General features: G+C 50.2%; 1 protein-coding gene across 4 annotated transcripts in view; it reads left to right on the plus strand.

Moving 5' to 3' along the window:
- FLVCR2 (FLVCR choline and putative heme transporter 2) overlaps nt 1-12,838 on the plus strand; it is a 34,796-nt gene that overhangs the window by 10,689 nt on the left and 11,269 nt on the right. For all 4 annotated transcript variants that reach the window (XR_014585488.1, XR_014585489.1, XR_014585490.1 and 1 more), the window contains exons 2-5: nt 2,874-3,015; nt 4,020-4,160; nt 8,601-8,668; nt 9,375-9,478. Coding sequence is in view for 1 of the 4 variants with exons in the window: in XM_083839747.1 (XP_083695873.1) it covers nt 2,874-3,015; nt 4,020-4,160; nt 8,601-8,668; nt 9,375-9,478 (455 nt within the window). In the remaining 3 variants the exon portion in view is untranslated. The remainder of the gene's footprint in view (nt 1-2,873; nt 3,016-4,019; nt 4,161-8,600; nt 8,669-9,374; nt 9,479-12,838) is intronic.

Consider the following 12,838-nt stretch of genomic DNA (forward strand, 5'->3'; position numbering starts at 1 on the left):
CCTTGTACAGAGAAGAGGGAAGCGTGCAATTTAATGAAGATCAGGGCTTAAAGCCTCTAAGCCAACTGGTGGTCAAGCTCACAGGTAGTCAGCGAGTCTCCCGTGTCAGCAGCTAATGCAGAGCAGACTTAAGTAGCTGTAACAGCGAGGGGACAGTCTGTGTCTGGACAAAGTTGAGCTCTGGCAAGTTTAGTCCTGTGTCAGAGGCTGCCTGCGCCGCGTGGGTGTTGGGAAGGCTTACCTTTGCTACTGGTGGTATTTGAAGTTGTCTCTTAACTCCTCCAGTCCTTGGCTTACTATGTGGGGACATCCCAGTTTGTGTTTCACTTCACTGTGCTTAATGAATCCCTGAATGTTCTCACTGCTGAAAACGGCCTGAACTTTTGTAGTCTCTTGGTGACTCTTCCCACCAGGTCCTGGGATGCCCCGGTGCTGGGAATGAACTCAGCACAGAAGTCTGCTGCAATCCTGACCGCGGCTATTGCAGCCTCCCAGTGGAGGAGGGCACAGTTGGACACAGAAAGAGTTTGGTCAGACATTGTTGAAAGGTACATGTCTTTAGGCTAAATGCTGTCTCTGAGTCTAGCAGATGGCTCTGTTTGAACTATAAGCATTCTCCCTGTCTCAAAGATCCACCAGCTGGATGGAGGAGGAGTGCTTGTGGAGAGTTAGAGAGCACAAGCCCATTTTTGTCCCAGCCAGCAGTTGTGGCACCTGGGATGTATTTGTTCTGTGATCTTGATCCTGGCCCGTGCAGTGGCTCTTCCAAAACGAGTCCATCATCATCCCAGGAACATGGAGATATGATGGCAAAAGCATGCAGAAAGCACCAGGAGTTTTTGCTAGAGGGCAAGGCAGGAGACACATCTGAGCCTGTGCCAGGGACAGGGCTTGGGGGTTGTTCTGCTCTATGTTTTGCCATGCTTGGGAGTGACTTGTGGGCACCACAGTCCTTGCTTTTCTCGATCCTTGCTTTCCTTACCTGTAGAGTAAGACCAGTTACGCGAACTGACCCTCTCCAGGAACTCTGAAGACATTGAGCACTGGATCCTTCTATTGCGCAGCATTATTGTGGGGCAACAGGTCTTGATTTTGCTCATGGATTCCTATCTATCTGGTGTTTCCCATGAGGAAATGTTACATGCAATGGGCTTAGTTTGAATATATCCTTGTTTCCGTGCTATGCATATTCTTACCTCCTTTCAGCGTGAGGACGAGGGCAGTGGCTATAGAGAGGCTGCACTGGTGTAGCATGAATATATTTTTTATACTGCTCGTCTGTATTGGTTCAGTTAGCACTGTACCAGTAATGTGAGTGCTTTTCTACCTCCCAGCTAATGGTACAGCCTGCAAAGGAGATTGGAAATCTTTGTTTCAAGCAGGGATGAGGATGGCTGCATGGCCACCCGCTGTCTCTTTTTTTGGGTGCCTTCTCAGTCCTTACATCTTATAGGCTCTTGTGCGTGCCTTTTTACTGTCCACAACAGCAAACGTAGGATGAAACCAGGAAATTGGGGAAAAAAAACAAGTGTTACTAAACAAAAAATATGTTTGCCCTGTGCAGGGCTAAGTGTGCAGAACCTCTCTGAGAGCAAGCAAGAGCTGAGCTCGTGTATGGCTTGTTTTCTGATGTCTGAGAGGATTGCAAGTGCTGAGAAGGGCCAGAGGAGCAGGGGAATACACTCCTTGGGAACTAGATGGTGATTGTAACATGGCTGTAAAGAGAAACTAACACAGGGGAGGTTGGGGAAAAAGCAGGGGGGAAGGCTTTTGTAGGCCTCCTCTTGTCTTTAGAGTACTCCAAATGCGATGAGTGCACTTTGGCTTCAACTTTATGAAGAGAGTGCTGCCAGGCATCAAAGCAGCTCTTTCTCCTCTTTTGAGGGCTGGCACTGAAGGTCTGTGCCGTTTAGTGCTGCTTGTCATCGTGGCAAAACCTGCGCTGCTGCAGCTCCTTGTTACTCTCCTGGACGAAACAGCCGTTGAGTGAAGAGCCCCAGTGTCCTCACCGAAGCGTGTGCTGTCGTGGCAGGAGCTCCTCGGCTGGACGTGCGGGGCTCTCAGCACAGCAGAGGCCACAGCTGCAGGCTTTCTTCTTGCAGCTCTTTAGAGCCAAGCATTTCAGCTGGGCAGTTGCCAAGCCCCATCGCGCAACCTCCACATTCAGGATACGTGCTGTCAGCACTTCCTTTGCTCTCAATCTTCATCTTTTTCTAGGTTCTCCTGCTGCAGTGGGAAAGGCGTGAGTGGTAGCAGGGTGAGCCTTGTCTTGGGAGGGAGCTCACTCAGAAACAGCGTCACAAAGTGGCTGAGACAGATTGATACCTCACTCATCACGAGTGGGCAGGGTTCTGTGTTGCGTCAACCCTTGCGCTTGTCTGGCCTGAAGACAAATAGGTTCAATTCCTTAACCCAGTAGAGAACTGTGGTGTCTTTTGATGGTGTCGTTTTCTGCTGTTTTTGATGAGCCAAGTCAGATGAGCAGGTGATCAGGTCAGCACCAGCGTAGATGCAAGATAAGGAGCGGGATGTGTGCATGCACAGGAACGTGTGTGTGGGAGGACAGGGGAAGCAAGAACTCCACTTTGGTGGAGGCAAGCATTAGTTCTACTCAATTCTGCTTTAAAACCTTGCCTTGAATATCCTTACAGTTGTGAGTTCAGTGGGGGGGACCTCTCATGGCCTAGTTAGCTGGCTTTTATCTTTCAGTTGTTAGGTGATGAAGGGGGGTTTTCTCCTCGTAGGTGAAGCTGGAGAAGGCCAAGTTGAGGTCTTACTGTGTGGGGGAGGATTGCGTCAAAGAGCTGAGCTCTGAGCTAGTGGTGGTGTTGTGGTTCCATGTCACACCTGTGTCCCCTCTCTCTCCTGCTCAGCTTGGCATTGCTCTGGGCTTTCTGGTCCCTCCTGTTCTGGTTCCCAATGTGGAGGACGTGGAGAAGCTGGCCTACCATATAAGCATCATGTTCTTCATGACAGCAGGCGTGGCAACAGCCCTCTTCATCCTGGTCGTCATAGGTAAGGAGGTGGGAGGCGTGTGCGTGAAACCAAGTGGAACTTGAGACGATCAGCCTGAGTGTGAGGGGCCTGCGTGGGGTTGTGAGTGAACCTGCCAAATTGTTCATTTCATCCTTTGATTGCCCACAATAAAACTCTGGCATGTGTAAGTTCTTTAAAAGCCAGTCTTAAAAATATTCCAAGGTTCTCATCCTTCTTGCCTGCAGACAGGATGCTTGGGGCTGATTACATCTTAAGGGTAGGGAGAAGGAGGTAGATTATCTTGCATCACAAGAACATGCTGTTCCCAGGAGGGGGAAAAAAAGGTAACCAGTTATGAGCGGGGTGAAGAAAGCATTACAGGCAGTAGACTGTGTGGACTCCTCTTGCCAGCTTGTTCGTGTTGCCTGATCGTTGAGTCAGATGTAGACTTCAATGATTCACAGGTGGGGAATAGACAAGTACAAAAGTGACTGTGCTGCCCCTAATACAGCAGTGGATCACCTGCAGCTGGGATTCCTGGATGCTGCTTTAGTGCTAGTTAGAGACAGCAGACAGCGTGCCCAGACTGAGAAGGGTCAGGCCTGGAGTAAAACCTGGCATAGGCCATTGCTCCCTGAGCACTGCAGGGCACGAGGCCTCCTTTGTCGGCTGGCTTTTCCCGTTCCACTTTTGCATTTGTATGGCCATGCAACACTTTTGCAGCTGGCTGTCCATCTTCTGGAAGACGAAGTTGTTGTTAGTCTTGCAAACTCTTTTGCTGCTGCCCGCCACTGTGTACACAAAATGCTAACTGAAGGCAAGGTGTTTCCCCCCTGGCAGGAGCTGTTACTGGAGAGACCCCGTCTTCTTCTGTTCCTGGTTAACTCTGTGCACAGAGATCAAAGCTTAGGGATGCTGGTGTGTTTTATACACTTGGTTTTTACTAGTCCCTGTGCTGTCCGGTGAACATCTCAATCCTCAGCATGTGCCCAGGCTCCCCAGTTGCGCTGTTACAAACAGGTCTGCTTTGTGTCTGGTTTCAGTCTTCAAGGAGAAGCCCCCATACCCTCCAAGCCAAGCTCAGGCCTTGATCCAGTCACGACCGACAGTGGAATATTCCTACGTGCAATCAATCCTTCGTCTGCTCCGCAACGCCAACTTTGTGCTGCTTATGGTCACGTACGGTAAGCTTTGGCTGTTCTGTGCAGCCATCACTGCTGGACATGCTTAGCTTCTCCCTCCCTCTCTGTGTTGTGCCGGGGCAGTAACTGGCCAAAGTTGTGGTAGGGGAATGTAAGGATAGCTGTGCTGCCGCAGACCAGGTGTCCTTCTAGCACCCTCCAGCAATGGTTACAAGCAAATACCTAGAGGACAGAGGACAATGTGTCCTACTAGTTTTTTTTCCCAGCCTCTGACCACTTCCTGTTCAGGGGATTTCCTTATTCCTTTTTTTTTTTTTTATTTCCCTAGTTGATTAATAACTTGGACTAATCTAAATGCTTACCTAAGAAACATGGAGCTGTGTCTGAGTGCAATTTGCTGCATTGATTGCAAGTTACTTCCCAAGAAAAGCGTATGCTGGCAGACCTCCCAGTAGAGGTGATGTGGAGCATGTAGGTGTGCAGGCTGCACCAGCCTCTTTGGCAATCCTTACGAAGCAAATGAAAGGGAGGGATGGAGACTATGTACTTCTGCCATCTGTTCTCTGCCGTATTTCTGTGAGGGCAGTGTGATGTGTTGAATCTGTTTCTGATGCTGAATTGTTATATGGAGAAGTATTCTTCTCTTTAGCAGAGACAGGGGAGGCCACTGCAGCCTACACCTGTATGATAGGATAGGATATACTTTAGGCAGCCGTTCTGCGGAGAGGTCTGTCCCCATTTCCCCCCTGCTTGCTGTGGAAGCTCCTCAGGAGGAAAGATAAATAGTTCTTGAACTTCTGTGGTTCCCCTAGCAGCTGTGCCTAAAGAACTTTGTGAGTGACAAGTCAGGTAGGAGAGAGTGAGGTGGTGGCTTTGTACCTTCTGGGAGTACTGATGGTGTTTGGACCTGTTGAAATCTCTTCTCCCTTCCCGTTGCGGTAGGCTTCTAGAAATGCCCATCAGACCACCCTTAGGCTCTGCTGGTTTGTGTTGCAGCTGCTCCTCACTCCCCGTCCCTAGTACCTGATGACCTCTGTGAAAGTGGAGGTGGGAGAAACTGTCAGAGGCAGACTGGCTAAAAGCTGGATTGTGACATCTGCTCATTCACATGCTTCGGGGAAAAGAAAGGGGAAAGCATTAATTCTACCAGTGGTAATCAGGCCCTGGAGGAGAGAGGCAGACTCCCAGTACGAAGAGCATGTTTAGAATCTGATCTCCGTGGGATAATTCCCTCCTGGCAGTCACAAATGATGTGGAAAGCATTCAGTGGCTCATATTCCCGTCTGTCTTCCACTTGTCTGTGCATTTATTCTGCTCCTGCCTATGTCAGCCTCCTGTCAATCTCCAACTTGACTTTCAGGCTGCTGGCAGTGAAGATAAGGTGACTGCTACTCAGAGAGGGAACTAAGCAGAGAAACTTTTTTTTCTTAACTAGTCTGGCTTTAAAATGGGGACAGTATTTCCTACTCAAGTCAAAAGTTATGTTGGACAAGATTTAAGACAGCTGCAGCCAAGTGAGTGCAACTGAGTCATCTTCCCCATCTAACACACGAAGATACCTACAGCCTCTTGTAGCTTTTATATTAACATAGTGTTTGTTAGTAGAGAGAGTGGGAAATGGCCTGCTGGTTCATTTCCTCTGGCTGTAGAAAGACTGGGGGCCCTCACATGACGCCAGGTCAGAACAGGGCTGCAGATCTCTAAGGTAAAGTGATACGACCAGCACCTGCCGACTCCTTTCCTGCGGGAAGACTTGCAGTGCTGGAAACATCGGTGGCACTGCATCTGTGTAGTGTGGGTCAACTGTTTCTCAGGGAAACCCTCAGCCTGCCTTTTCCCAAAGACCGTTGGCATTGCTTCAGTAAAGCTGAGGCATGACATGGAGTGGGCATTAAGGAACTCTGAGTTCACTGGGTTGGACTTTGCAGTGACGCTGTGTGTAGCTACGGAGAGACAGCAGGAAGGAAAAAGGTGGGAAAGGCTGGGAAAGGCTTGTGAAGTGGGAGTGATGAGACAGTTCCGAAGAATCAGCATTTGGAAAGGTGATGGGGTGGTGAGGAGAAGGCAGGGCAACTGAGGAGATCTGCACAAGGAACCGTTGTTCTGGAAGATGATGAAGGTGAAGAAGAAGAAGAGCAGTAGCCTGGCATGTAGGCACTACGCTGCTTAGTTACAGGAGAATTGAGTTCTAGTCCAGGGCTTAATAAGGGCTCCTTTTGGAGCCTTGGGCAATAAACTTCCCCTTTCTGGCCTCTGTAAAATAGAGGAGACACTGTGAGGTCTCAAAAATGTTGTTACGCAGCACATTACAAGCAAACCATGGTAACTAACTAATGAATCAGGTGGGATTGGATCTTTGGTTGTTCTTTTCTCAGCTACTAGTCCTGGTTTCCTCATCTGTGTGGGCAATTGGGCACTGCCATTGGAAACATCCCTCGCCTATTGTACAGGCATTCAAACAGCTGGCTGTAAGTCACAGAGAAACTTCACTGAGCAACTGTGACATGTAAAATGCATACTTCATTTGCCAGCCTTCACAAATGCAAATTGGGCACATTGTCTCGATTCTTAGAATATTTTGTCTGACTCTGGTGCCAAGTGTTGCTGCCAACTCCGCATCTCTTTCTACCCAGCTTGGGAGAAGGGGCCCTTCTTTCTCTGGGAAATCACATACATCACCGAGCCTCTGTGGAGCTGGCGCCCTGACAGCATCAGCTGTCGGAGTCTGGCTGCCCCTGGCTGTCCCCACCAGGTTGCCGTCCTCTTGGCTGGGTGAGAAGCAGAGGCGCACATATGACTGGTCTATGTTTATGCCCAGCTTTGAGGTGAAGCAGTAGTGGGTAGAGGGACTGCGCTGGTCTGTGCTGAGACGTGCTTTTGGAGCAGGGACCCCTGTTACAGGCAATCGGCTTACGGGATTACTTGCGTAAGATTCTTCATCTGTTCTGTCCCGTGGAGCTGTGGAGTTAGCTCTGCTTAGTGTTGTTGGGGAGGGTGTGTGAAGGAAGTGTGACCTCCCCTCCAGCTGTCAACCTGGTGGCTCCTTGGAGCACTTCAGGAGCTGTGCAGGGCAGTGGGCTTGCAGCCTCCCCGTGGAGGAGTGGGCAGGGCACAGCAGGATCGCTCAGGGCTTCAGGGGCAGGGGAACTGGAGTTACAGCTCAGGATTTTGTTCCCTTTGTCAGAGCTCTGCCTGCTAGACTGCACTTCTGTATCACGTAGTGCCATGTTTCTGCTTTTAGCTGAGGCTGAAAGAGGAAAAGCAGGAAGTGGGAACTTGACATGTGTCTGGGCTGTCAGGATTTCAGACGTCTGAGCCAGAATTTTAAAACCCATGCCACCTTCTGGAGCCTAGAGATGTGTGAGCTGCAGTGGTGAAATGTGTCCCCGTCCCTCCCCCTACCAGGATCACTGAAGCCTTGAAGAGAAACTAACTGCAAATGTAAATGACTTTCTGAGAAGAAAGTTGAGTTGACTGTTACAGACCTCATCCACCTGGGGAAGGTTTCTCAGTATCACCCAAGGTGAGAGTGGAGCCGTTGCGGTACTGCTGCTCCAGTGCCCACATGGATATTCCACGTGGATGTTTCCATGGGGGGGAAGGAGGGGGCTTTTGTGTTCTGTGACCTTCAGGGAGGCATTGAGCTCAAAGTTGCTTGTATGCTGAAAAAGAGTGTCTGAATGGGGCTTGACCAGTATCTCCCCCAACGGTTTCCATTCTCACCTTGGGCGATACTGAGAAACCTTCACCAGGTGGCTGACGCCTGTAACAGTTAATCTAACTTCCCTTTCAGAAAGACAATTACTTTCACAGTTGTTTTTTATTTTGTTTTTCAGGCTTCAGTGATATCTTGTAAAAATGTAAGCCTTTTCCCATGCAGACGCACACGCCAGGTGCTTGGGGGAAGTGCTGTCTGTGCTTCGCCGTCAGCTCTGCTCCCACTTGCCTTCTGGTATCTCTTGGCTTTGGGAGGCTGTCCTTCACTGCCTGTCAGCAGGGAGAATGCTGTCAGGTGGTGCTTTGGGAAGGAAACCCCGCTAGTCAATGGCACTGGTGTTCATTGAATCCCAGGCCCTTTTTAGGGGAGTGATGCTGAGGTGGATGCTTTGCCAGTATTTTACTTTAGCTGGGGAGAGGAGAAAGCTCCACTGCTGAAGATGCCTCTGGCTATAAGGGGAGGGTTGAGACCGTATGAAGGACTTGCATGACCTTTCAGTACTAGAAATATGCACAGCCTTTCTTCTTCTTCAGGTAAGAACCATCCTGAAACCGTAGGGTGCTTCCTCCTGCATGCTGAGATCTAGTTGTCCTTGGTCTGCGTTTCTGCCAGTAACCTCTGTCCAGCCAGTCCAGCTGGCTCTCCTGGTACTCTGCTGCCTTGTTAGAGGACACTGTCCCAAAGGTCTTGCTGCGTTCCTGCCCTTTCACAACCCAGCAGGAGAGTAGCCAACTGAATGTGCTGCGTTTTTATCCCCCTCTCAGGTCTGAATACAGGTTGCTTCTACTCCCTGTCCACTCTGCTGAACCGCATGGTGATCCATCACTACCCAGTAAGTGCACCCAGTTCTCACGGCCCTCTGATGCTTGCTGTTCTCCAGCCTGCTGTTGTCCAGCTGGGCTAGCTGCTCAAGGAGCCTGTGAGAAATACAGTACTACAGCACTTCTGCCTGCCTCTGGCGCAGGTTGGCGGGCTGGCTTGAGAGCGTTGGTTCTTTCTATTCTTTACAACACCCTGTGAGAAGCAGGTGAGCTCTAGCAAAGACACCTCCTTTATACCCTAAGTGATGAGGGTGTGTTTTCTTCTCCCATCAGTTGCTCTGCCCTGTTCCTGACAGTGATTTCTGCTGGCACAACTGTGCCTGGAGGCTGCTTACGCTCCTGTGGCAGAAGGGTGGAGTGCCTCAGCAGCTGAACTGAGCTCCTGCAGTGCTTCCTGCTGGGGCAATGGGCCATACAGCTTGTCCATGCTGCCTTGTAGCGGGTCCCCCTGGCTGGTCTGGCCCAATCCGGATGCCAGCAGGCATTGTAGGGCTTATGCTGACTCCCCTGAGAGTACCTGTTCGTGCTGGGCTGGCTCATAGGGAAGTGCCTAGGCCCAAAAGGGTTCTTGCAAACGCTGCTTCTGGTTAGCATGTTAACAGGAGAAGATGTGTGTGGGACACTAACTTTTCTCTCTCTTCCTGTCTGGGTTCTCCACACCTCACTCGTTGTTGGCTGTGACTTGGCTCCTGCATTTGTGTGTGTGTCTTACCACAGGGGAAGGAGGTGAATGCTGGCAGGATCGGACTCACCATTGTACTGTCGGGGATGGCTGGGGCTCTGCTCTCTGGCCTCTGGTTGGACAGAACCAAAACCTACAAGTAAGTCCCTTATTTGCCTCTGTGCCCCTAGTGAATCTGCTCTTCTCCCATTCTGTGCAAGGAGCAACCCAGCGCAGCTGCAACTCAGCCGTCGAAGTACTGAATTGCTGGGAGAGGTTTGTAGGAAAAAAAACCATGGTTCTTGAAAATCCAGTTAGTCTAAAGTGAAGTTTGGAGCAGCGTGTTTGTCTGTGCTGGACCCATACAGGGTCTGGTTCTAATGCTCCCTAGGGAAGCACAGGGAGAGGATGAGATGGCCTGGCAGCTCCTTTGCCAGGGATGAGAGAGTTCTTGGCACAAGCAGAGTAATGACTGTACCAGACCATTTCTCTGCCCTTACAAACCAGCTTCTGTGAATCTTTGTCCTGCGTAATGAAAGACGCATTGAATCCAGTGCCCAGAGGCATTGTGCAAGTGTGCGCTGCTGTATTCAGGGCAGGGGCAAAGGGTGCTGAGGTTGTGGGTGGATGATTCTGGATTTGCTGCCTGGTGGGTTGGGAAAGCAGATCTGGCCAGCATACCCTGCTATTTGCAGTTTGGGTGAATCTGGCAAGCTGTGGGCTCGCAGCTTCTGAAGCGGCCTGCAGTCCTAGCTGTCAAGTACAGAGGCCAAAAATGGGCAGGAACTGGGCTCCTGTGACAAGAAGAATGGTACGCGAGGACTCCTGGGGGTGCTGGGGGACAGGAGCAGATGACTAATAGAGAGACCAGCAGGTTGCTCGTTGCCTTTTCTAGATCGTGTACCATCGATTATTTCTCATTTGACAGGCCGAGGAAGTGGAAACACAGATGTTGTGAGCTGCACTAGCTAACTGTGCAGTCTGACTTGGCTCTTCCCAGCCCGGGGCTAGTGGCAAGGTAGCCTCAGCTGGCACTGCTGGGGTGGATGCTCCTCCTGACTCTCCCTAAATGGAGCTTGGCTGTAGCACGAACGCTGAAGAACTCTGTGGCTTACGAGGCAGAGACGGGACTTGCAATTTGGCAGCACAGGAAAAATAAATCTGGGATTTGTTCCAATGTCCCTGCTTGGAGGGACCACGTAGGCGGGCAGAGCTGTCTGAGAGTGCAGAAAAATAGGCCTCTGCCACCCATGGATTTTATCCTACAGACTCGTAAGGGTATCTGAGGATAGACTTAGCCGTAGGTGAGCAAAAACACTGCGAAGAACTTGCTCTCCACTGCAGCCCACTAAGTGGGATTTCTGTGGAATGAGCAAAATTTTTTCTGAATACTACAGAGTCTTTATTTAGCCTCATTTAAAAGTCTATTTAAAAAACTGTCAAGATGCCAGATGTTCTAGGTAGGTACCCTCCCCCTTCTCTCCGCTGCTCAGATACTGTCAGGAATGAAATGGTAAGCACATGAAAATCAGGAAGGAAAGATGTCAAGTCCTTTTTTAGTCAGCTTGGGGAGAGAGAGAGGAGCAAATCAATGGGATCCAGCTGTGATTGAGAGGAGCAGGGGGAGGTTAATAACACAAGGCATTGCAGAGCACTGCATGGATGTTTGATCTTTACTGTCCCATCAGCAGTTCTGTGCAAGGGTGAGGCTGTGCTAAGTCAGGCTTCCCCCATCTGTTGTGCTCAGGCACCAAATGGCCTTGCATTCTTGCTTTTATTTGGCAGGCAAGTCCCTCCAGCAGCCCCGGCACTGTTCTTATTTTGGAATTAACAGGCACAGATTTGGCCCATGCAAATACGCAAGTGATGTGACGAGCGAGGCGTCCCAGAGCGCGGGCTGCTTTTGGTGGGATGTCGGGCTGAGAGCAGAGCACCTCTTTAAAAGAACACATTCTGACGTTGAGTTAAACAGAGATCCCCGTGCATCCTTCAGGTTCCTGGCCGAGAGGAGAGATGGGATTCTGACACCTGGAGACTGCTGGTTTGCTTTGGGTGCCTTGGTATTTGTAGGGGAGCCTGGCTTAGAATCAGGGGTTTAGGGACTGGATTAATGAGTGCTTCTCTTTGGCTTTTAAGGGCAGTATTCACGTGGCCTCCAGGCTATTCCTTGTGTAGTGAACATGCCTTCACCGTATTGTGCCATATACATAAATATTTTACCGAGGCTGTCCTCTTTTTCTTATATGAGGGTCACAAGTATTATAAAACTAAATGTTGAAGGAGGTGGTGAAAACAAACAAAAAAAAAAATCAACAGCAAAAAACCCTCAAGCCAGCGCTCTCCAGTTCTTCCCATGTCCAGAATTTGATGCCTGTGTCTTCAACAGTGAGATCCTTCTGGGAGTATGGGAACAAAGCCTTTACTTAGGGTCTTGTTCAGCCTGGAATATGTGCTGTCCTGGTGGTAAAGCCTGCAGAGGCTGTCTGTCATCCCAGCCCATGCAGCAGAGAGCACTGGAGCTGCACAGAACATCCCAGTGAGCAGCTGAAGCTGTACAGTGAGCTGCGAGCCCACCTGCCCCTTGTTCATTTGTTCTTTCAGGTGCTGTTTGATAAGCCTCCAGTGTTCCTGCAGCTCAGATCCCTTGTGAATCTGGTCCTGCTCCTTTGGCTTTCCTTGTCCGTGTGACCTTGTGAGACACAGTTGAGCTGGGCCATGGCTATTTCTTGCTTGAGAGCTTCCTCTGGAGTTGGCTGAACAGCAGAGGTGGTGCTCTCCACTTCAGTCCTGTGCCCTGCTGGCTCTGACCCTGGTTGCCTTTCCTCCCCAGGGTCTCTCTTTCTTCCCGGTCCCTTGTACAAGCTCTTTAGTCCACCTCTTAAAAAGGCTGTGAATGTGGCTGTGGGGCAGGTAAGTGTCAGGACAGCACAGATTCACCGAAATGATCAGTGTGTCAGCTCCTTCATGGATTTCCCTTTGCCATGGAAATGCAAAACCAGCTGGTGCTGTGTTGGTGCCCAAGCTTCCTTCCCACACCCTGTGGCACAGAGATAGGTTAAGCCCAGTTGTCCTAAGGTGATGTAGCAGGATGTGTAACTTCCACCGTGCACTCACTACAGTGGGTATCCTCTCAGGGGAGGCTGGCTGTGCCTGTCCCAGCCAAGGATGATTTTCAGTCCCTGCCAGGCCACCATGGGCACAGATTGCTAAAAACACCAGGATGCTTTCCAGATGTCCTCCGTGAGTCTGTTTCTTCTTCACGTTTTTCTCTCTCCTGTAAGATATTTATGGCTATGATAAGAGGCTTATCAAGGAAAACAAGGCATTCTGCCATGCCCTGGTGCCCCTAGGGCCACAGAGCGTTCTCCTTGCCCTCTGCCCAGTGAATGTGGTGACAAAAGACCACTTCCTGAGCAAGTGCTGTGTTGGTGCCTTTCCCGGGGGATTCCTTTTTCCCTGTGCCCCATCTACTCATGTCTCAGCTAAGCCCTTTGCTTGTATGCAAAAATCTGGGCCTTGT

This window comes from Anser anser (genome assembly GCF_964211835.1).
Source record: "Anser anser genome assembly, chromosome: 5".
Lineage (NCBI taxonomy): Eukaryota > Metazoa > Chordata > Aves > Anseriformes > Anatidae > Anser > Anser anser.